General features: G+C 43.2%; 1 protein-coding gene across 1 annotated transcript in view; it reads right to left on the bottom strand.

Annotated features, from left to right (window-relative positions):
- STX8 (syntaxin 8) overlaps positions 1-26185 on the bottom strand; it is a 975973-nt gene that overhangs the window by 565809 nt on the left and 383979 nt on the right. Inside the window, exon 6 of the mRNA XM_085616822.1 lies at positions 25194-25286. Coding sequence (XP_085472948.1) covers positions 25194-25286 — 93 coding nt within the window. The remainder of the gene's footprint in view (positions 1-25193; positions 25287-26185) is intronic.

The following is a 26185-nucleotide window of genomic DNA, read 5'->3' as shown; positions in this document are numbered from 1 at the left end:
TGCTGCTTTGCAGGCGGGCAGATGGGCGGGGCTGCTCTGTTCTCGGATCAGGGCAGGGGAGTAGTGGTTTGCCCACTTTTAAGTGCACAATGACAGTTTGGTCGGGTCTCAACCAGTCATGCGCACTTTCTCCATTCTCCATGCAGGCTGCATTACAGACTGCATGGAGAACATGCCCAGGCCCCCATTCCTTGGTTTAGCGTCGAACCCAAAACCAAGCATTGCAGCGTTGTGATTGGTCAGTGGGGGCTGCTGTGCTTCCTGTTCCTCAAGTTCTACGAGAGAAGCAGAGATGTGGTAGCCGGCGGCAAGGTACGTTTTTGTTTTTATATTGTCCCCCCGCCGCGCGACCCTCCCACCCCGTGATCCCCCTCTTACACCCGCAAGCCATGCCAGCCGCCACTGGAGGGAGGAGGCATGGATGTTAGCTCATCATAGCCACGCAGCCTGTGGATCAAATTACATCTGTGGGCTTCCCCAGCCTGGCAAGAAGCTGGGGTGTGTTGACTGGAAGGCACTGATCCAGTGCTTCTCTGCAGTGTCTGGGCTATTCTCACCCAGTTGGTGCGTTGAGAAGTGCGGCAGCGGAACAAATAGTGGCTGTGAATTTCCCCAACATGGCAAGAGTCTGTTGTAGGTTGGCGGAGAAACACAGGTCCGAAGCTTCTCTACAGTGTCTGATACCGTTGGCCCGGCATAAAGGAGCTAACAAACGGTGTAGATCGCTGGCGGGTTTGGGGCAGCAGCACAGCAGGTGAAACAAAGATTTTCTGCGGTAGTTGCATAGTTTGCAGGATGTAGCTTCATTCCGCCGTGCCCAGGCTGGGTTTAAATCTGCTATTGGCAGGGCAAGAAGTCTCATAAAAGTAATTTTCCTTCGTACCTGGGCTGATGGAGCTTGTTAAAAGTAGGGCTGTGCTTTTTTTGCCAGGCTCTGGGAATACATTTAATAGAGGAGGATCCAAACGACTAAATGTTTATATAAATTTAATTTATTTGTGATGAATCAACATCAGTTCTCGAAGTAAAAAATTTGTAAAACCCACTAAGCAAGTCATTCCAAATACAACTCGTTGGCAGAGCTGGTCACAACTGCATTAACAGTCATCAAAAAAGGCATAGTGGCCAATGGCAAAAAGATATTTGAAAGAGGAAAGCTTTTATTTGCGTTTGGGGAGGGGATGAGTAATCACCCGGTCTAGTAAGATCTCACACAATGCCATAGTAAAGGCTCAAAGATGGTACCCATTAATGAAAGCATCAAAAAGGCAGGATTAACACACACCGACAGAGCATTAATGAGCAATAGAACTTCAACAATCTTCTCTACTTTTAGCCACTCCTAAATGTTCCATTACTTTATTTCGGTACAGGCTTGTATTAAAATATAGGCATAACATTTCTTCAGAAAATTGAGATATTCTTAACAAAGAGGTCTATTTTTTTCAACTGTCATAAAAATTGACTTTTTGGGGCGAATGGGAGTATGGGAAATCTTAATTTATCCCCTTTGCAATTACTCACCCAGAAAGACCTTCATATTTGCTTGAGACCCAATGTGAGATTAGGACCCACACATCATCAGCGCACGTGTGCATACGTGATTATAAATGAGCACGACAGATCTGTCATGGCAACGATGGCCAACAACAGAAAGAGCAATGGAAAAAACAAACTGCACACAAGACTTTCCCTTAACAAAACCACGGATTTTTAGGAAAATGAAGTGAGGTACTCTTTGTTTTATCCCCCAAGAGATGTGTTCGTTCCAGTGGAGAGGAAGCATGGGAGAAGTCAAACAATTGCACCACCCAAATATTTAGGCTCTGCAAGTTACGTTATGGCTGGCATGAATATAGATTTCTTTGTCCACTAGCATAAAGGGATTTATAGCTTCTGTCACATCCATTTATTGTAGCAACTGTCCATCAAAATACATTTTCACCAGTAACAACGAGGATCGGAAAGAGGCATTAGTTCATCTGCTCAGGGATAAGTTGGCACAAGTTTAACATTTACCAGTTCCAACACATATGTTTGCAGTAAGAGTGGAAACTGTTCATTAAAAATTCCGGGAGATACTCAGTCCCACCATACACTGCCAAAATAGTCAGGCCCTGTACATTTGGAGGTGAGTAAGAGATAAAGGATCTATACAGACCAAAAGCCAAACTATGTTTCCGACTTTAGAGAGAAAAGCCGTCATGAGGAACTACTTTTATAGGTAACTAACTATTTCTTCTTTGCCACAGGATTCTCTCGGATAGTCATAATCAGTAAAAGTGAGGAGCAAGCCTTAACCCAATCACAGAGTAGGAGAATCGGAACCGTAATAAAATATTTTTGATAATATCTACGCAAACAGCAGGGAGGCTGCACCCATCAGGGTACCTGTCCTCTAGTCAGAATCGAAACAAAAATGATTTTGAAAAATGTGCAATGATGTAGCAGTACTGCAAATGTCTAGGACAAGAGCATTCCTCATAACTGCAGAAGTGGCTGTCTTCCCTTTGGTGGACTAGGCTTTAGGCTTACTTGCTTTTGGTAGGAAGCTGTGATGTGATGAAAGAAAATAACCATTTAAACATGGTTATGTTTAGAGGAGCCGAGCCAGTGGGAACAGCTCAATATTTACAAAAAGTGGTTATGAATTATATAAATGGAGATATGCTTCGTGCACAGGTTAAAAAAGGGGGCTGTTTATTAACGAGAGCAAAACATTTCAAGATCCAATGAGAAAATGCTTAATCACTTGAATAGTGAAGAGCGATGCTTGGCAAGTGCATTTTATAAGGGTAGCAGAATTAACTATAATAGATGACAAGTGGAGGCCAGTTTTTGCTTTTAAAAAAAAACTGGCAGTGCTGTTTATTATTTGCAAATTCCCATATCCACCTGTTCTCAACTAGCAGGATAATATCTTACATCTGAAAGCACAAAATAATCGTGTCCAAGGGCACTTTGTTATAAGTACGATCATGTGGTTGGCTACAGTGTTGAGCTGGCCATATTTTACGTACCTAGCAGCCAAGTGGTCAAGCTTAATGGGCTTGGATACATAATCTTTCATAACATTCCGGAAAGAAAATTTGGCCTAGATGGAAGCTTTTCATTTTTAGACAGATGGATATGTGAAGCAGTTCTGGATACTATTACTGACAAAGGCCAGTCTACAATAATAAGAGTCCTCGGTGTCGGGCACTGCAAGCATGGAAATTACTTTCAGATTTGAGGTAATTGGAGGAGAAATATAAACACATGTCCTTGACCAGTCAGAGAGTATTTCCTTTGGAACAGTGGAACCTGGATGAGTAATCATTGCATTTTATACTTGTATCGGTGGTAAATAGGCCAACATCTGGTGTACCACCGACGGCGAAAATGGCTATGAGCACTACATTGTTATTCACGTTCTTGCCACAGCTGACCGCTGTGTTCATCTACTTTTTAGTTTTAAAGCTGGTACGTGGACTGAGTATGTGTTGATATTGACATTTCTCAATATTACCCAATGACACAAAGGTCTATATTTTCGTGGAAAGAAATCTAGATCATCCTGAGCTCCTCTTGCTTTTTGTATAAAATCTCATTCTAAGGCTGCCATGATAGAATATAAGCTAATCACTGGGAGAGATTTGAGAGCCAGATGGACACACCTAAGCTCCACCAGACTGATGCAGTGTTATTGTCCAACCAGGGAGCATTTCCCTGGGACCAATAGCTTCTGGTCTCCCCAGCCCTCTAGAGGGTCCTGTAATGTTTACCTTGCTCAGAAGGGCGCAGTGAAACGTGTTACTCTTCTTACTTCATCATGATAGGGATTTGAGAGATGCATTAGTCATCGAGATCCATTCTCCCCCAAAGTTCACCAGTGTTTCAGACCACTGATTCCAAAGCAGTTCTTATGGTAGTTAGGTGTGTAGTCTGGCTGTCTAGACACTGAATATGCATGAGGGCATGGAGCCCAGAAAACAGTAGACTTCTCTGACACTTGGACATGTAGTTATCTTCAGATGACAGTGATTTGAACAGGTGACAATCTGTCTTCAGAAGGAAACACACATGCACATTTTATAGTTACATTGGCTCCAAGGTATTGGGTAACAAACTGGCTGCAGGGTTGACTTAGTAGCACTGATCTACCTCTTGAAGAAGATTCAAAGTTTTCAGCATGTCCTGCACCATTTTAAGTTTGGATGATGCCTTGTAGTAGAGACCGATGAAGATTATTTTCCACCGGAGAAAGGCTGCTATTTGAAACTACCCAATGGCTGATATGAAGACTTTGCATTAGCAAATGCTTTGAATTTCAGAAACTGCCTGTGCCCTTCTCCAGTTGGGATGTGAAAGAAGGCATGTTCAACGTCGATGTCACTCATCTAGTCTCCTTTATGAAGACAAGGCAAGATTTGATGAAGAGTCAAACATTTGGTTGCCTTCTTGATATCCAGAGATGGGTAAAACTGTTGTTTCTGGCTTTTGATTAGGATTAAGAAATAGTGGATGGATGCATTGGTTCCTTTCGTACAGTGAAAATTTCTGAGATGCCTTTTACAATCTTTTAATTTTGTTTTACGTGTATGTGATTGACTTTTTGTGAGGGGGCAATTTGCATTTTACAAGAAGTGAAATATGACTACAGATATATGTATTATACTTTCAACTGTGAGCATGAGTCTTAGAATTTTTTTCTCAGTCTTCCTTTAATGCTTGGCATTAGGAAGGTTTTTTGGTAGTAGGCTTCCCCACTCTCAACAAATAGTCTTCTATAAAAAAAAAAAACCTGGTGTCTAGTTTGATTTCTGCCCCCCCCCCTCCTCCCCAGGGGGCACACTGGGAGTGAACACCAGCATCAACCCCTGTGAGGTCAGAAAGCCAAATGGGGGCCTGGGTGGGGGAGAGTACATGCCCAAATAAGGGGGTGGGGGATTGCACCCCACTAAAAAAAAAAAACACAGTAAACCAAAAACCCTGCCTTCCGGTGGGCTTTCTGCCCTGGGGGGAAGATTGGGGGATGAATAACCCCATTCATCCACAGAAAGGGCAGAAACACTGAGTGGCGTAGGGAGAGCACGCACCCATGCCCAGGGTGGGGCCACTCCACTCAAAAACAAAGAAAAACCCTTGTGTGTGTCTAGTGGTTAGAACCACCCCCTTGGGGGCACAAAAAGACTAATGAGGATCCTGGTGGGGTCACAAGCAAATGCCGAGGGGGGCGATCCCCCCATAACAATCAATTGAACCCTAATGAGTACCCTGGTGTCTAGTGGGCTACCTGTCTCCCAGGGGGGCAGGGAGGGGGATTGGGTAGGAATACCTCCATCTAATTTACAGGTCCCCCTCCCCACAACCACGTGGTGCTGCGACCCCCAAGCAGGATTCTCACAATTTCAACAATGTCTCCCCCTTGCGAATCGGTGTTTAGGGGCTGAGATATGCTCCGAGCACCAATTCCGTGAAAGTGAAATGAGCTGATAGGTTAATTTCATTTTCATTTTGTGTGTGAATAATATCAGCATGCCATGTGCGCCGATTGTCATTTCCTTCTTAAAAATAAAAAAAGCAGCTTCACCTCAAAGTAAAAAAAAAAAAAAAAGGACACCCTCTGATGCAGTCACCTGAGGGTCCTTTAATGCTCTCTGCAGCGTCAGCCAAAGGTTGACAGATAAACTGGGGAGAGAGTGTGGGCGTTGGTCATTGACCGACAACCACACAAGTTTGAACAACATTTTTAAGGTTTCTGTGGTAGTGGAAGTCTGCCCTTCTGTTTACGAGGTCCTTAATTACTCTATGTTCAGCAATGGAGAACTTACCCATTGATTTCTGTTCTTGACTATTTGCCTCTATCTGCCACAGTCGAGTATTAGAAAAAGTTAGCAGAATTAGTAGGCTTGTAAAGGTAGACAAAAAAGTAGTTTTAGGTGACTTTAATGTACATGCAGATATGGGCAATTTAGAACTTTTTCAGGAAGTAAATCAACCCACAAATAAAGCAGGGCATATTGTCGATTAAAGGTTTGCTCCAGGAGGTATAGTTAAGGTAAAGAAATATCAACAAATGACATGGACTCATCACTATCGTATCACCTATTTTGTGAGTGGAACAGCCAAAAATGAAGCATATTTCTGATAGTATCGATAGTAAAAGGACATCTATGAGAGTTTAGAACAAGATGGATATTACTACGGCATGTGAGCTACTTAATATCCTCTGGGCGCCAGGGGACTATTCACAAAATATGGGTTAGTTATATGGAAATTTTTATAGCAATCTGTCTGATACTTTTTTTTTCATGAATGTATTTTTTATTTTATACAACTGAATAATATGCACTAAGGAAGTCATGTATGGTGCAGTAACAGAAGTAGAACTCAAATTGTTGCGAATATAATCATTATCATTGGACCCATTTCCCCCTCCCGACCAATGAGCCATTAAAAGCCAATATATGCCGGTCGCAACTGTCCTCGTTGTGAGGGGACTGTGTCTTGGACCGAGAAATGGTTGTCGGCCAGTTGGTGGGATAGTCTAATGAGACATTATAGATTCAGGTCTCTGTCAAGGTCTCCTGCGTCGTGTGAGCAGTGGACTGCTGCGTCTCGTCCCCTGTATCAAGCCCAAAGAGTTTTCTCCATGGGTCCCATATCCTGTGAAATTTATTCTGGCACCCCCTCATACGATATGTGACTTGCTCGGCCGTCATGTACATGTCCATCCCCTTAGTCAATTCCTGTATGGACGGTCTGTCGGCCACTCCCCAGTTCCTAGCTATGTCCCGTTTGGCCAGCACCAACCCCAACGAAGCAAAGATCAACTGGTTCCTAGTGAAGTCCACTTCGCTAGGGATCCCCAGGAGCACAAATTTGGGTTCCATTGGTAATGTCAGCCCAAGACCGTTCCCAATAAACCAATCACTTGCATCCAGTATGGCCTAAGTATAGGGCAAGCCCAGATCGAATGGTAGAAATCACTGTTAGTGATCTTGCACATCAGGCACAGTGGTGATTCTGCTTTCCCCATTATATGGAGTCTTTGCCTGTCATAATACGTTTGATGCAATATTTTGAATTGAATTAATCTACGCCGAGCCTTAACGGTATCAATGCCGCCTCCCATTCGATATCCTCTAGGGACCCCACGTCCCTCTCCCATCCTGCTTGGAGACCTAGTAAACCATCGGGAAGATTATTATTGATGGTTTTATATGTGAAGGAGACCGCTTTACCAATAAGTTCCTCCTGTAGGAGTCTACCTTCTAGGGGAGCGTATTCCGGGAGTTGCTCATGGGGGATGCTTCCAGCCTGCCACGCGTGTCGCATTTAAGGAATTGAGAATCAGCCATATTATATTCCTGCTTTAATTTAGTCCAAGTTTTAAGTTCCTCGTTTTCAACTATGTCCCCTAGCGTGGATATGCCAAGTAGGTCCTAGGCCTCGAACCCGGTAAGTTTGCGGATTTCTCTGAGCCAGGCCCCCCCCTAAAGCGGTGTGGAGCGCGTAAACCGCTTTGTCCAACCCAGGGTCCTACTACCCCTCTTCCACGCCAATAGGGTCACTTGAGTCGCCGGTAGCAGTCTTGAGCTGCCCTCTCCCTCATATAGATAATGTAGGTGTGTATGAGGTTGCATTGTCTTCCTTTCAAGAGGGTATGTGGGGTGGTCTCTGTTTGTATGCCCATTCGCTGATGGAGATCAGGTGGGATGCCCAATAGTAGGCCTCTACATCAGGGAGTGCGATCCGTCCATTGTAGGGGTTGCGCCTCAGTTTCTGTAGCACGATTCTGGGGTGTCCATCCTACCATACTAGAGATCTAATTTTGCAGTCGATTTCAGTAACAATAGCCCTAGGCAGAAGATGGTACGTATTTTGGAGGGCGTATAAGAGTTGCGGCAAGGTGATCATTTTAAAGAGAGCAGCGCGACCCAACAAGGTGAGAGGAAGGTCTTCCCATCTCTCTATCGGCCTTAAAGTTGCCCAGGACGACATTACGATTCTCACGTCTGCACACCTCCGCGTGGGGCGTAACAAAGATACCCACATACTTAAAATCTCTCTACACCACTCGCAATTCCCCAGGCAGAGGACAATCTAGGGGGGGCGTCCGATAGGCTGTATATCGTGGATTTATTCTAATTGATTTTGTAACCAGAGTGTTGTCCGCATTCGGTAATCAAATCAAAGAGGACCGGTATCGTCGTCTCAGGGTACGTAATGTATAATAGGATGACATCCGCGTAAAGGGAGATTTTCTCCTCTTTCGCATCTGCGGGTGTGATGTGGAAGCCCCAGATCGAAGGATGAATCCTAATAGCGCAGCCAAGAGACTTCAGAGTAAGCACAAAGAGGAGGGGCGATAGGGGGCAGCCCTGCCTCGTCCCTATCTCCATAGGGAAGGGAGTCGAGCATCGACCACTGACCCGCACTGTAGCCATCGAGTGATTATATAAAAGTGCCACCACACCTCGGAATTTCGGCCCTAGTCCGAATTGGGCCAAGGTGGCATCCAGGAATTGCCAGTTAACGGCATCAAACACTTTTTATGCGTCCCGTGACAGAAACACCTGTGGGTTCGGACGGTTACGTACCTCCATAAGCTAATTGTGAGTGCATCTGAGGTTCAGTCGGGTGGATCTACCCGGCATGAAACCAGATTGGTCTTCATGAATTAGACTCCCAATCACACCCATGAGGCGCCTCGCTAGCAGGGTAGCCAAAATCTTGACCTTCGAGTTCAGTAGATAGATGGGTCTATAAGACCCACACTGATCGCATAGCTTACCCTCCTTATATATGACCATGATAATGGCCATCCGCAGGTCTGGGGGATAATCCCTTCAGTTCGGGTGTCAAGAAAAAGCCGGAGGATGTGGGGGCAGAGTGTGGTCGCATATCTTCTGTAAAATTCCGTGGGCAACCCATTAGTACCAGGGGTCTTTCTTTGGCGCAGTTTTGCCACCGCTTCTTGGCACTCTGCAAGTGTCAGGTCTTCATCTAAAGCCCGAGTGTCCGCCTCCTCCAACGTTGGAGTGGGGATTACCTCTAAATACTCCTGCGTCTCAACCAACGATTTTTGTAGTCGTGCCTTATAGAGATCTCTGTAGTAGTCGGCAAAAGCTGTGGCCACTCCCTCATCTGTGCATTGAGTGTTCCCTTGGAGGCCCATCACTGTTGCTACCCACCTATTTTGAACATCACGTCTGATAAGCCAGGCCAGAAGCTTCCCGGCCTTATCGCCCACTTCGTAAAGGCGATGTAAGGTCGCCAGGTGAATTTTCCTTGCAGTGTCAGAGGCCAGCTCCTTGTATTCCCTTTGCAGGGTTGCAAGTTTACGGGACAGATCGGGATCATTATGCTGAACAACCTGTATTTGTCTGATACTTTTGATCAAATTAACTCGTAGCCATCCAACAGTAAGAAATAATCGATGGTTTACTAGTGGGAGGAGATGTGTAGTTGCGGCTAGAGCTGCCAATTTTGGAAACGTGCCACCAGGTTTTAATCTCATCCCAGACTCAAAATCCTGTGATTATGGGCATATCACTTAATATCCAGTGCTTAAAAAACTGTAACACATTCTGTTGCTCAAGTAAACCACTCTACTGCTCTTGGTCCAGGTTCTCTCTATAATAAATAAATAGAGATTAGATTGGACAGCCTAAAAGCTAGGCAGAAAGGAATGTGGAGAAGATCCTATTGCAAACAAACTAGACAGGCCTATAAAAATCAACTGGGAAAATACAAACAGGTGCTTCTTAGAGAAACCACCTCCTAACCGGTTATTTCATTTGTTGCCAACTCCACTAGGAAACAAATTCAGACAGTATCTAACTTTACAAACCAAGCTGTATGGCTCTATCTATTGCTAATTCACAACAATTTTATGATAGGCAGGCCAGTTATTTTAGCAATAAGATTGAGACTATCCATGCTTCCATGAGTTTAGATAGCTTAGCCTGCGTCTTTTAAATTGCTCATTTTCATGCTGCTATCTTGTTTTTAACATTGACAGACGTTTTAACTTGCTGCTTAATCTATTGTTTAAATTGTACCAAATCCCGGCAGCTCTTTGCTTAGGCTGTACTCGTTCAGGGACCGTAGCATTAGGGTGAGGGCCAATCTATTTCACTTCATTTCCCTTACCGAAAGGGCGTGCTGGGGGCATGTTGACTTCCGTGGCATTCTCGCTCTCCTGCTGTGTTTGTCTGCCACGGCATTGCCGATTGCGTGGATAGACACAGCCCCTCCCCCTCCTTCTCCACGACAATTTTCGCTTCCGGCAAGCAATATAACTCAGATGCTGAGCCGGACTAGCGCAGCGGGCGCACCGCTGGCACGCGGAAGTCACGCCTAAGGAAAGTCCGTCTGCGTCCGTCCGCACCCGATCAGGAACCCCTGATCCTCCACCCACAGGTCGGTATAAATACACTAGGGAGCAACTTCTAGCGCTTAGGCCCTCAAATCTCCCTCAGTGTGAACTGCGGATGGACCCTACCAACCTGCCTGGGTCTAGAGGAGATTGTCAGCTATGTGGATTTAAGATACTCGCCCTCAAGGACAAGCACCAAAGGGCCCACAATTCCCAAGACTCCGTTTGGCATCTAGGATTGATTAATGCCCGGTCAATCGCAACACATGCCATAGACATCAGGAATCTGTTAGAAGAAGATTCCCTCGATGTGCTATTTATTACTGAAACATGGCTCAAGGGTAGTTCTGGGCCGGACATCAATCTGGCATTCCCCCCAGGATACCATATTCACAGATTAGACCGAGAAAATAAACCTGAGGGCGGAATTGCCATTATTTTGAAAACTGCCTTCAATTGCACCACGACCTCCCTCTTTCTTCCAGAATGTGAAAGTGTGCAGTTCCACATCAATCTATCGCCCTCCTGTACTTACTCTGGTATCCTTGTCTATAGACCGCCGGGTCCCTGCTCTACCTTCCTAGAAGAATTGCCTGATACTTTAGCTTGCCTGTCCTTAGCAAAAAAATGTATTACTTTGTTAGGCCATTTTAATCTTCACTTGAAGTACTGGACGCCCCCTCCACCAAAAGACTACAAGATGATCTGGAGGCCCTTCAATTTACCAAACTGGTTTCTAGACCCGCTCATGAAAAAGGACATACATTGGACCTTATATTCTCAAATGACCCCCAGGTCACGGTATCAGATGTCATCCCAGTTCCTTGGTCCGACCACGGTCTTATTCGGTTTGGGCTATCCAAACCTGCCAAACAGACTAGGGGCAAGGACGAGTCTATTATAACTAGGAGTTGGTCAAAGATCGACGCAGATTTGTGGTCACATGCCCTGAAGCACACATTGCCCAACCTGGACGGCAGTCCAGAGGAGGACTTCAAGCAATGGGAAAACTGGATCAGCCAGTCACTGGATATCTGTGCTCCACTGAAAAAAGTGCCCAAACAAAAACACCAGACCAGAAAAGGCCCATGGTTCAATGAACATTTGCTATCATTGAAGAAGCACTGCAAGAGATTAGAAAGGGTTTGGAGAAAGGAGTTCAACCCTGAAAAAAAATTATAAAACCTCTATCAGATGCTATCATAAAGAACTAGAATTGGCACAAGCTAAATTTTACAATGAGAAAATCAACCATGCACTCAACTCCCCAAAGGAACTCTTCAGAGTAGGTAAAAATGTGACTACTCCCCAAGAAACTAACGGTTCTCCGAAGACCACGATAGAAAGATGCAACCAAATAGCGTCTTTCTTTCACAAGAAAGTGACAGACATTTATGGTCTTTTTCAGAGCGCCACTCAGCCTGCCCAAGAAGAGCCCCACGTGGCCCGTGTTCTTGCTCCTGCCCCTAGTCTTACACAATTCCATGGGCTTGAGGAGGAAGCTACCGTCAAGCTACTCAAGTCCATCAAATCAGGCTCCCCATTAGACTCTGCACCTCCGCACGCTATTCTCAAGGTGACTGAGGTTATACTTCCCTCTCTAGTGAAGATCCTTAATAAGTCACTTCAGTCAGGGTTGGTCCCCCGAGCATGGAAGCATGCCATAATAAGACCAATTCTAAAAAAATCCCACCTGGATCCTGACATATTTGGCAACCTACAAACCCATATCTCTTCTCCCTCTTCTTGGCAAACTCCTGGAAAGGCATGTCAATCAGACTTTAGTCAACTATCTGGAGGAGAACAAGCTACTCCACCCCACACAGATGGGTTTCATAGCACAGAAGCAGCGCTCCTGGTAGTCACAAGGAACTTAAAGCCATACTAGACAACGGAAGGTCAGCCGCTATCATATTGCTTGATCTTAGTGTGACTGAGGGAAATAGGTATACGGGACAAAGCTATAGACTAGCTATGCTCCTTTCTGGATGGCCGGTCTCTCCAAGTGATGGACCAGGACTGTCTCTCGGACAGCCTGCCTACAAAATTTGGAGTGCCACAGGGCTCCTCCCTTAGCCCCACTCTATCCAATATATAAGTGAGACAGCTTGCCACGATCATGCAGGAGTTTGGCATCTTAGGCGTATCGTATGCCGACGACACACAGTTGATCGTGTCTCTGTCCCAAGATCACAACCAAGGTAACATTCAATTAGGCCCCTGCCTGAAGAAACTGGCCTACTGGATGTCAAACTGTTACCTAAAACTGAACGGCGAAAAGACTGAACTCATGATTCTAGGCAACGGGGCCATTCCCAGGCCACTGAATAACTGGTCACACTGTATGGGAGACCCACCAGTTCCTAAACCTGGGGTAAAAATGCAGGCATCTGGCTGGATAGCTCCCTCTCAATGAACCAACAGGAAAACAAATTGTCTGGTATCTGCTTTGGACTTCTGAGAATGCTCAGAAAGATACTGGAACTTATCTCGGAGCAGCTTAGGAAAACCGTCCTGCAGTCTTTGATAGTCTACCGTCTGGACTATGGGAACCCCCTTTACTTGGGCTCACCTAAGTATGTGATCAAGAGGCTCCAGAGAGTGCAGAACGCGGCGGCTAGGCTCCTGCTCAAACTCCATAGACACACGTCAGCAAGAGAATTCCTGAAACAACTACACTGGCTACCAATCACTGTGAGAGTAAATTTCAAATCCCTCTGCATCGCTCACAGGACAGTAAATAATAAAGGCCCAAAAAAACTCAGATATCTGATTTCTGCACATGCCCCCATCAGGCCACTAAGGTCCTCCTATTCACACCTCCTTCTTACCACCAGAATTAAAAAATCCAGATGGGAAGGCAGATCCTTCTCACACCTGATTCCAAAACTGTGGAATGAGCTACCTCTGGACCTAAGAGGGCTGCAAAATGAACTGGCATTCGGAAAAAAACTGAAGACTTGGCTATTTCCCTTAAACCACTAATGGGCTCTGTCTCTTACCACAGCTCTCATCCTCAGCGCGGGGAAGGCTTAGGGTAGCAATGTGCTATATAAATCTCAAATCAAATCAAGAGATTGTTCTCCCTGCTAACATCACTTTAGAAGATAATTGAGTTGTTCACTTCCTTGAGTGAAGGGACATATTTAGGCCCTGAAGAATGGTTCACCAGATGATATCTGCACTGTTAGAACTTTAAAGGAGCTGATTTTGGTTACTGCTCCTCCTACTTTTTTTCATCCTCAACTCTCTTTTTATTACCGGGGCAGTACCTCGGGATTGGAAGATATATGTAGTTGACCATCAGCCTAAAAAATGCAAATTGGATGCAAAGGAAGTTGTAAATTATAAATCCATTTCTCTTTTTACTGTAGCTGTGAAGTTGGGGGAACATTTTTTTGTTCAATGGCTAGCAAGCAATTTAGAGGAGCATATGCTACTTGATGATTAGTCAAGTGGGGTTCAAAGCCGAGTTGGATACTGTAGCTGCTCTCCAAGGGGTGCAACAAAGGCCCCCACATCACGCGCAGTGTGGGGGGCCCTCAGGCTTAACCATACTGGAAGGGGCCCTTCAGCCTCTACTGATGTGAGTTTGAGGGGCCCCTTAAGAAAATATTGCAAGGGAGTATGGGGACTCATGTTTTGTTACGCCACTGTGCTGTCCTATCCGTGACTGATTTTTCAAGAACTGATGTGGACCAATGAACTAGTCTGTCTTCGGCCTTTTGCAGGGTTGATCACATCACTTTGATTGAGTGACATGAAGAGGTAGGAATAAGATGAAGTGCGCGAAATTGGTTCAGGACCATCGTGGAGAACAGAACATTTACGTTAATGTTACCTTCATATTGTTTCCAAAAGACTACCATAGGTTGTGGAGCTCACAAGACTTGGCTCCCTCATCTATCCTGATTAACATGCACATTCATTCGCTAGTGAGAATCATCAAACCTTTTGGTGTCTGCATCATCTTTTATGTGGATGACACACTGTTAATTCGAAGGCTTGAAAGACGACTACAGAAGATACTGAAAGTGTTGACAGGATGCCTTTTATCAGTATTGGATTAGAGGAACAGCAATTACCTAAAAACAAATGGAGACCCCGTTGCTGGGAAAAATAACATGTGGTCTCCATCTCTATGACTCAGAAGCTTGGGGATATTACTTTAACAGCAAGGATGAAGAGTCTTCTTAATTGATAGTGACTTAAGCCTAGTTCCACAAATTAATTTAGTTGTCAGGTCTTGCTTTATGGAAGTAAAGTTGCAGGCAATAGTCTATACTCCAATATGAGTAAGATTTTGCCATTCATCCCTGAGGAATACAAAGCCATGTTGTTCAATTTGGCTACTAATTCAAGACTAGATTAATATTTGTTACTTAGGACTTCCATCTAAATCCCTATAAAATCTACAATGGTTTAAAAAAATCATGCTGCTGGAATAAATTTTTAATCTCCCGGCAAGCTCTTCATTGGTTACCAGTGGAATAGTGAATACACATTATGGTACCATTAGAAAGTCTTTCACAGAAATGGGTCCAAGTTCTATCAAATTTGGCTCTCACATATTCCTGCCTTAAGTCTCTTGGATCCAGCAGTTTGACTTCGCTATTTATCCCACATGTTGCTAAGAGCATATGGGAAAATAACTTTTTCTTTTCTCGCACCCACTCTTTGAAATTCTCTCGTGGTATCTATTTAACTAAAGGAAAATTATTTATTACTCAGAGGGGCATTACATGCCTATCTAGTCTGTTAGGAACTTTCTGTTGGGCTTCTGCACTGTCTCCAGATCTTTATTTAATTTTATGGCTCCATGAAGCTTTAGGGTGTCTGTTTGCGCTTCACAAATATATAAATGCATATCTTTACAGCCATTGACCACCAATGGAGCTTATTTGCATTTTCTGGAAGGGTATAAGGCTTACTATGTCCCTGCAGTAGCGACTACTAGGGGCAGACCCAAAGGGGGAATGGTTGTGTTTATTTCTATAGCACTTTGCTGTAAGGTACGGAGAATCACAACAAACCATACTGGTATTATTGGGTTGGTTTTAACAGGGGATAACTGTAGGGCCGGCCTGGTTAATTTCTATGATGCTATTAATTTAAGTACTGTTTCTAGTCAGATAGTAACATTGAACACCTTTATTAGTAACTCTATGAAGGATTGTATTCACAACCTCATGGTGATGGGGGATTTTAATGTGCATCACTGTGGAGATCCCCTTTTTAAAATGATTACAGAACTTAATTGCTCACGTTGTGAGGATTTCCATTTCGAGCATACAACTGAGGGGGAACACTTAAATGATATGCTTAATGAGTTGGACCTGACAACTACGATGGCTTTGATGGCCCCTATCAAGTGCTTTGATACCCCGACATTTAAGGGGAATGGGAGGGGAACCTTTATAGACTTTGTGCTGGTAACACCAGTAATGCAGTCTTTTGTGGGATCCTTCTCCATTGAAGCTAATGAATTCAGTGACCATAACCCTCTCACTGTTTTCATGAGGGGTCCACTGATAGCTAAAGAAAGAGAAGACTCCTCTATTGGTAGGGTGAATACCACAGACGGCAGACGCCGGTTGAGATGGTCCACGGTTACCCCCGATCTGCTGTATAATGAAATTAAAGTTACATGTGCAGATGAAATCACGGTATGTACACAAGAGGGTGCACTCCCAAATACTGTCTTAAATGCTTTCCAATGTCTAGCGGATAAGGTGTCTCAGCTATTATCAGCACCTGTAAAAAAGTCGGATCTGAAAAAAGGACCTAGGTGGTTTAATCACGACTGCTCAAAAGCCGCCAGAAATCTAAGAGCAGCACTGGCGTCAAAACCTAGGATTAAAGCTGATGTCCAGTTGTGTCGAAAGACCTATAAAAATATTATTGCTAGACATAAGGAATCCCTTAGGGAAGAGGCGTGGTTAGAGATTCTAGATCCTGCCACCCTTCGGAGTAGTACTGGATTTTGGGCCTTGGTGAGGAAACCGTTCCTGGCCCAGGAGCCGGGAGACGGCCTAGAAAGTTATATATCCAAGGAGGAGTGGGAAGCGCATTTTAAGAAGTTATACTGTTGTACAGTGGATGCGAATACGACTTCTGCCTGTATAGATACTGGTGCACAAATTGTTTTTAACAGAGGTGAAGTTTTTGAGGGCATTTTGGGGCTCACAGGTGGGAAAGCCCCTGGGCCTGATGGGATTCCCCCTGACTTATTTAAGTCTGATCCCAATTTTTGGGCACCCATCTTAGAGTCTGTCTTTAATGCTGCTGTGAAAGAAGGATGGCCACAATCGTGGGGTGTTTCTACAATTGTCCCGGTTTTTAAGAAGGGGGACAAGGGTAGCCCACACTGTTACCGGCCCATTTCACTGATAGACTCTATGGTCAAGATTGTAGGAAGAATTGTACTGCAAAGACTTACAGATTGGGTTGAGGAAAAGAATATTATGTCCCCCTCGCAGTATGGTTTTTGTAAAGGCCGCTCGACAATAACACAATGCCTCAACCTCTTTTTGATATTAAGCAAATACACCGTAATACAAAAAGGCACCATCCATCTCGCCTTTATGGACTTGTCCTCCGCTTTCGACTGTGTAAACAGGGGAAAGCTGTGGCAGTCCATGAGGTTGAAGGGGGTAGATAGCGGTTTGGTTGATCTTCTGGTTGATCTACATTGTAATACCAGAGCTAACATGAGATACTCCCAAGATTTGAGAGTAACAAATAATTTTAGCATTGGAAAGGGTGTCCGGCAGGGCTGTATTCTGGCCCCCTTTCTTTTTAACTTCTATATTAATGAGTTAGATGGTGTGTTACAGGATAATTGTGCTGACTGCCCAAGAGTAGGCAGGCGTGGAATTCCAATACTTCTTTATGCAGATGATGCGGTTTTAATTTCAAGAACAGAGAAGGGACTTCAATCCTTGTTAAATGTTTTTAACTTGTTTATGACGGACAGAGACCTTCTGGTAAATAACACAAAATCATTTGTTCTACAAGTTGGTCAGCAACCAAAAAGGTCCATCTCATTTAAGATTGGTGAAGAAGTAATCCCCTTATCTAAAACTTTCTCCTATCTAGGAGTTCTCTTTGATACCAAATTAAATTGGGAACCTCATCTTGAAAAAAAGAAAGGAGAAATGGTGAGGGTTAATGCATCTATTTTCAACTTTGCTGCCAAACTGGGGAAAAAACCCATTTGTGCCATGCTGAAATTGTATAATGCTAAGTCCGTGGCAATTGCATCTTATGGCAGCGAAATTTGGGGGTATGTTGGCGGGGAGCAATTACAGATCGTGGAAAATTCATTTATGAAGCGCCTACTGTGTTTCCCCATTGGTACGTCTAACCTTGTTGTACATGAGGAGCTGGGGACGCAATATTTATGTGATCTGTTTTCTCTACGTCCCTTGACCTGCTGGCTCAAATTATGGCTAAATGAGGACATACCCCTAACACACTTAATTGTGAAGGACTTTATGGGCCTGGACAAGGCAATGTGCTCCCCTTGGCTAAACTATTTAAAGTCAAACTTTGCAAAACTTGGACGATCTGAACTTTTTGCTAATCCATGCCTAATTTCAAAGGGAGATCTGGAGTCCGTGAAACAGGCCTTTTTGATGGATAGGAGGACCCTGAGAGAAGAAGTGGAGCTTCAGAAACATAGTGTGAGGAAGTTTGTTATGCTAAAGACTACTGAGGCTCTTGAACCATACCTGGCAGGTTCACTGACCACACATGAAAAATTCTTACTGACCAGATTTAGGTTTAATCTGTTCCATCACCTGCTTATTAGACCTAAGACTGATATTTTTAACAAATCAGCAGCGCCTTGCGGCTGCGACGGAAAGTCTCCGCAGGATATGCTGCATTTTATTTTTTTATGTAAATTTTATGAATTTCCACGCAAGCGATACTTAGTAACTCTTTTAAAAAAACTTGGTTTTAAACAAATCAGGCTGGCACTTTTGTATTTGCAGCTTTTGCACAGTGACAGTATCCTCCAAGTTAAGGAGTTTTTAAAGTTATCTGTCAGACTGAGAAACTGTCTGGACCAGTAACGTTTAATTCATGAAACTCTGCCCTTTTTATGTACCCATACCATCAATGTATTTCCTCCTGTGCACTGGCACTTGGTGAAATGTATGGTTTTCTTTTCTTCTGTGACAAAGTATTGTATATTGTATACGCACTTTTATGGTTTGCTAAAGAACCGAAATAAAGTATTTTATTGAATGCAATTACAATACAATACAATACAATGGAATACAAACATAAATCAACCAATCAATTTGATAATAGAGAGTACACTTCCTACTAGCCGGGTCCAGAAGTAAAGACCTTGATCCCCGCTGGTGGTATGTTGGGTAAAGAGCTGCGGGATTGAATCTTGTATCCATTCTGCACAATATTGTGCAGCAAGTTGTCTCTTGTTGTTTCTGCTTTAAGTGGTGGCTGGAATCACTGTTTTCTGGGAGCTGCTTTGCTTTGTAGGCTGAGAAGGCTGTCAAATCTCTCACCCTCTAGATGATGTTTGGCACTGAAAAACTAGCACTTGCTGCTGAATTTGAAGGTGCTGAAGCTGTTGCTTTTTCTAGTACAAATATTTAGCTAATGTTGGTCTTTTCTGGAGATCTTCGTTTGTACCAGGGTAACTTCGAAATGTTTTAAAGGCACGCCTACTAACAGGTCTAAAACCTGGTTTTAAATCTTAGATCCCATTATCAGCTATAGATCCAAAGAGAGAAGAGCCGGAAAGAAAATAAGATCTAAAAAATTGCTTAGCATGTGGTAAGTTTAGCCACAGTGACCTTCTAAGAGATTGCAAGCATGTACTTAGATGCCAGCACTTCTTATGTGTCCTTTGGCAATCAAATAGAAAGATTCAAAGTGATCATATCCACATGTAAAGCCTCTTGACATCTTCTAACTTTTCCTCTGGGCTGGATGGCAAGGATATTACTATACTAAACTCATATGCCCCTAATGTCGACACTCAGCACTTCTATGTTGGCCTCTAGGACCTGTTGGAGGGTAGTGTGGGTTCACTCATATACTGGGCAGGTGATATTATTTGGCATTTTGGATGGTGAGATGGATCTGTTACGACCTAGGGGGTGGGTACAACACTGGGACCCTCAAACCCCAATGGTGGACTCCCTCTAGGCAGTGATTAGTAACTTCCGTTAGCTGGATGGCTGGCGTGTGCTTCACCCGGTGGGGCGTGAGTACACCTGCCACTCCCGGACACACAATACCTACCGCAGTTGCAGCAAGATTTGGAGGAAAATGTCATCCTGGAGGAGCTGGGTACCGCCATAAAAGTGGTCAATAGATCCAAAGCTCCAGGTTGGAATGGATTTCCAGTTGAGTTTTATCAGGCTTACTCTACTGTGCTCAAGGTGAAATTATTGGAGGTTTCTTTTGTAGCGAGGAGGGGCGGGGTGGTGGGGGATTACACACACGGAGGCAGAGCACATGGTCAGGAAAGTAGACAGAGTTGTGCGTGGACTTGAGACTTCTGTGATGGGTAGAGCAGCCATAGTAAAGATGATCTTTCTCCTGCGTTGCCTGTACCTTGTTCAAAACTCACTTTTCCCGCTTGATGCAAGTTTTTTTTGCAGACTGGATTACCTGGTGGCTTTCCTGATTTGGGCTGGGAAGCACAATCGGGTAGCATTGGCAGTGCCCAAAAGGGACATGGAGGATGGAGGATTGGCTGTCCCAGATATCCAGTATTATTACTATGCAGCGTATTTACAACATGCTGCACGATAATTGGTGGAGCCACACTGGAATAAGTAGCAGCTGGGGGATAGGGCTGGTTGGGATACTTTGCTGCAGTTGTTGAAGCGAGGGAGTAGGTCCTATCACCCAGTGCCACATCTTGTTGAGGTTATAACTGAGATCATTGAGAAGTTGGTTCTGAACGTTATCTGTAGAGCTCCCTTTGACAGAGAACTGCAACTGTGGGATCTCATGCCCTTTCCTGTAATAGATGCCGACATATCCATGGAACAATGGAGAGAGGGGGGGGGATTCCGGGTGGCAGGGGATCTTTATCCGGGGATGCTTTTATCACATTACGGGATGCCCAGGACTCCTTTGGGGTTGGCACGGATCATTTTTAACATTAAGCCAAACTGGAGAATGTTGCGAAGGAGGTATGGAATAATTTCCCAGCTGCGCCACAACCCTTGGAGGTGCTGGGTGGAATAAATGGGTGGGGGGGAGGGGCGACACCCAAGAGTCGACATGCTGAAGCAGCCATACACGGCGATAAAAGCCTGGGAGTATGAGTTGGGAAGCCCATTACGGACACCTATTGGGCTTGCTCAGCAACTTTGGTGTGCACAGTGTCTAGTAATAGATTTAAGCTACTCCATTTTCATTTTTTACACCATACCTACATGACACCTTTCACAATAAATAGAATGGATCCCTCTAGAGGGGCTAAATTTAAGCGCAGTGGAGTGGTGGATGCTAACTTTTTGCATTTGGCCTGGGAGAACATTGGGGTCCAAACCTTCTGGGGGCAAGTGTTACCGAAAACGGAGGCTGTCACCAGGGAAACGATCTCTCTAAATGCTGATCGCCTGCCTGCTGGGTGTAGTAGATAGATGTAGAGGACGCAAAATCCTGTACTAGCTCGCTCAGCTGGCTTTCCTTGGCGAACCGTTGCATGGTTATTGTTTGGTTGGGCACTAGGGTGCTGCTAGTAGCTCAGTGGTTGAGAGATTTAATAGTGTGGACGGCAGAGGAACACCACATGGGGCTGTCCTGCGGTAATAAGAGGGTGGCGGAAGAGATATTGGTCTGGCCCAATTGCTTGAACACTTCAATGAGGAAGAGGCATCTAGCATGGCTAACAGCTCTGAGGTTAAGGGGTGATTGTCCTGACTGATGTATATGCGGATATATATATATATATATATATATATATATATATATATATATCTATATATATATTCACTGAAAAAACCATAGGTTTCACACACGTTATAGTTAGGAATTAGCATTTAAAAAACCTTGCAAATTCACTTAAAAAACCATAGGTTTCACACAAGTTATAGTTAGCTGTACATTTCACTCGTAAAAAAACAATGAAATTCCACGTTATAGTTAGATCAGGTAACTATAACTTGCGCCCCCGCAATGCACTGCTGATGACGTCACATATTACATCACTTATGACATGGTCAGTGACATCACTCATGACATCAATGATGACATCTGAAATGACACATTGTGCATTGCGGTCGCGCAAGTTATAGTTACCTGATCTAACTATAACGTGGAATTTCATTGGTTTTTTACGAGTGAAATGTACAGCTACCTATAACTTGTGTGAAACCTATGGTTTTTTAAGTGAATTTGCAAGGTTTTTTAAATGCTAATTCCTAACTTTAACGTGTGTGAAACCTATGGTTTTTTCAGTGAATTTGTACGTTTTTTAAAATGCTAAGTTATGTATTTATTTTTAATTTTTGCGCACACGGTGCGCTTCGCGCACCTTGCGCACGCTGTGGGCAGTCGGTGCGCTTCGCGCACCGAGCGCCCACGTTGCGCATTTCGTACCGTGCACGCATCGCCATTTTTTACAAAATATCAATTCAAGTAATTCTGTTCAGCCGTTCGGGCTGTAGCTCGGACTAAAGGTCCTATGGGAAAATGCATGGGGAAAACGCGTTTTGGGACCCCCCTTTTTTCTCAGCCCCCGCTTGACGAATCCCCCCGAGACTTTCAGGGTAGGAGCGGAGCGTAGCGCCCCATTAGTTTTGAAAAATTCGCGAGGATTCGTCAACCGGCGCCAAAGTTATTCCAAATAGAATGTTGCGGATTTCCTATGGAAACACTGTCCTAACTATAACTATCTACTGGCGACCGCCAGTAGATAATATATATATATATATATATATATATATTCACTTAAAAAACCATAGGTTTCACACATGTTCTAGTTAGGTGGATATTTCACTCGTAAAAAACCAATGAAATTCCCCCGTTATAGTTAGTTCAGATAACTATAACTCGCGCGCCCGCAATCCACTGCTCATGACGTCACATATTACATCACTCATGACATGGTCAGGGGCATCACTCATGACATCACTGATGACATCATCCTTGTGATAGAGTGGTGGTCGCGCGAGTTATAGTTATCTGAACTAACTATAACGGGGGAATTTCATTGTTTTTTTACGAGTGAAATATCCACCTAACTATAACATGTGTGAAACCTATGGTTTTTTAAGTGAATTTGCAAGGTTTTTTAAATGCTAATTCCTAACTATAACGTGTGTCAAACCTATGGTTTTTTCAGTGAATTTGTATGTTTTTTTTAATGCTAAGGTATGTATGTATTATTATTTTTTTTATATATTTATTTTACAATAAAGTACGTAATAAAAAAAAAAATGTTTTTTTTCTTCTGTTTTTCACCCCCGCGATTTTTTGAAAAAATAATTAAAATGTTTTTTTCTGCCTTCGGGGTCCTTCAGGGACCCCCTGACAAAGGCTAGGGGGTCAGGAACTCTCTACCCTGCCCCCTTTTCACGTTCGCCACCTTCCTTTTTCACTCTCGCACTGAAAACAAACAAAATGGCGGCCGACACTTCCTGATTTCGACCGATTCGAAAGTTGACTAACATGTAACCACCAATCAGAATTACGCTTGTGCACGTTAGGGTCCTCGCACAGTGCGCGCACAGTGCTCGCACGGTGCGCGGCAATAGATATGTATGTGCTTTTAACTGCAATTTTCTCAGGAACTACTGAACAGATTGACTCCATATATGCAAAAGGCACATCCCTGAGCTGAGGTCTACCTCTCTGCCAAATTTCAAGTAATTCTGTTCAGCCGTTCGGGCTGTACCTTGGACTAAAGGTCCCTATGGAAAATTGCATGGGGAAAACGCGTTTTGGGACCCCCCTTTTTTCTCAGCCCTCGCTTGACGAATCCCCCCCGAGACTTTCAGGGTAGGAGCGGAGCAGAAGGCCCCACCTTTTTGAAAATTTCGCGAGGATTCGTCAACCGGCGCCAAAGTTATTCCAAATAGAATGTTGCGGATTTCCTATGGAAACATGGTCCTAACTATAACTATCTACTGGCGACCGCCAGTAGATAATATATATAGATATATATATATATATATATATATATATATATCAGCCAACCGAGTTTCTGTTATGCTCACTTATTGGTATTTTTGCTTGACGACTTGGTTCATTTACAAGTCTGCACTTTCCACTGTCTGGTCCTCTCTGACACTTTAATGCTTAACATGAGGAATGTACCCAGTTCTCTAGTTACTTTTGCCTCGTATTTTATTGGGCCCTTATGTGTGAGTCTGAAACTCTGGCACTGATTGTTCCTTATTGTTTCTGTTGCTTCTTAAAACCAATAAAACATATTTAAAAAAAAAATAAAGGTTTCATCTTTATTTCTTCTCGGACATTTGCAATCTTCAACAAATAACTTGCAAGAATGAATGCATAAGACTATGAATTACCATATGCAGTGATTGATTGACAAAGGTGTGCAATCATTCTACACAGGTCTTTGTTGGTCAGAATTTTGGCAACTGTCTGTGTTTTAAGGCAAGTTGTGCACTTTTTCATTTTTTTAAATATTACAATTGTAGTATTTTTCCTTGCAGCAATGCTTTGTTTGTGTGAGATCCAACCTCTTGAGTGCAGTTTTTGATTGTCGATGTATACTCAAGGGACATCATTATGAATTATATCTCACACGGATGCGATATATGTTCTGGCCGTCAAAAAATATTATCTTGATGGGTTTTAAGTACTTGTAAATTCATGCTTATTATACAAGCCTACTCTTGTGAGTGTAAGTTAGGATAATGTGAAATCACAATGTAATATAAATGTACATACACTAGCATATGTGTGTTCATGTTTATAAATATAAACGAATTAAAATAAATCTGTTTTGTTTGGAGTGAAAAAGGATAATTCAACCTAAGCACTTATCCTTGGTACCTTTCCATTGCCTCCCAGCCTCTTGAGAGTGGCACAATATAATACCCAATTAAACGTCATAACATTTAAAACTAGTATTCGGCTACATTAACTGCACATCAATTGGATCTACGTGTTCCACAAGTCACCTTATTACGAGGATTACCATGCCAAATCTTAGAAGAGTTCATTTGTCTGCATATGGTAATGCGTGGCCACTAAAACCAGCCAGTATGCAGTGTACAGCTTTGTACAGTTGTCCTTCAAGCAACCTGTTCAGTTCTCAGTTGTCATTTGGAGGCGGAGTTCAGGCTCTTTTAGTGCATGAGAAATAAAACAGAATAAATGTACAGGCATATTTCTTATAGTCAATGAAGAACTATTAATAACTGAGTGAATCAAGGGCAGCTATACATTCAAAACAATAACAGAACGGTGATTTCACAGTTAACGTTTGCGTTCCTAAAATTAATATTGTGTCTTTAATGCAATCTGCATATACAGAGAGTAGTATTCATAACAATGTTAGGACTCGCTTTCGTTTAATTTTTATATCTAATTTTAATATGCAGAACCATTAAAAATCAGTAAATGAATGGTTTAAAAATATGGACCTTTGATGAGCTATTAGAAATAAACATGGATAATCATAACAATGCCAGCTTAAGTCTAAATTTTCTACCTATACCTTCTTCCCTGATTTAATTCGCAAGAGTGCACGACTGACTTGATAGCAAGTACGCTGCATCTTCTGCACTGACAGGGATTGAGGAAGACAAACATTTTCGCTTCATTAAAACTCTGCCAATAAGTTAAGGATGCCACTTACCATTTTGCTCCTCCAACTCATTTCCAATGTCATGGCCCATTTGCTTCTGTCGGCTCAAGATAGCGGAGAGAGCATCCAAACCTGCATCTTGTTCTGAAAACACATTAGGGATCCTTAAATACAGTGTCACTTTATAAATCAAACCTTTTCATCTTAAGACAGTTTGTAATTAAAGGAAGAAGCTTAGGATCTGGATCATCCACAAAAAGGTTGAGGGCTCCCAGGTCCTTCTGGATCCATCCATCTTCTCATCTGATGCATTAACAGAAGTGTATGCAAGGCGCTATTTCATCAAATAAATGAATATTTGAAATGAAGCAAATGTGACATATATGGTGTCCCAAAGGTGGAGAAACTACAACTAACTACCCTAAAATTTATACGGAAAAATTCATTTAGGATATAAATCAAATAAAAGCCCCATCAAAGTCTCTATGGCAGCCAGCACTTCTTCGCACTTTATTTTTTAACGGGGAACAGCTCTGTGAAGGACAAACGCTGGTCTTCAAACTAAGAGGAACTGCTGGACAGCTTGCATGATAAAGTCTCCTTGTGGAGGAAGTCATGACCAAGAATATACTTGTAGTGACATAGAACATCCCTCGGGTGCTGTTTGGTGTGCATAAGGTTTGTAGGGAATACATTAAGATTCCCAAATCAACTGGTGATGACTGCCCTTAGACGGCTAACTTCAAATTAGAAGAATTCATGAAACGTACTTTATTTAAAGTGGTGGCATTCTATATGTAAGAAAAACAGAACAGTATAAGGCTCCAACTCTGACCATGAAAAAATTACAGGGTATTTAGCCAGAACCCCCCACTTCTAGAATAACATATTATAGCGCACATACCTGTCAACTTTTTGACTCTTCAATGAGGGTGTTGTCAGATGTTTAATCCCATTACGGCGAATGGAGCATTAACAGTTTTTGAAGGGTTTGGAAAGAAAGTGACTCCCACTAAAATCTTTAGAGGCATTTTCTTTGTCAG

This window comes from Triturus cristatus, chromosome 7 (genome assembly GCF_964204655.1).
Source record: "Triturus cristatus chromosome 7, aTriCri1.1, whole genome shotgun sequence".
Classification (NCBI taxonomy): Eukaryota; Metazoa; Chordata; class Amphibia; order Caudata; family Salamandridae; genus Triturus; species Triturus cristatus.
The sequence above is the reverse complement of the archived record's forward strand: the minus strand, read 5'-3'. Positions and strand labels throughout refer to the sequence as shown.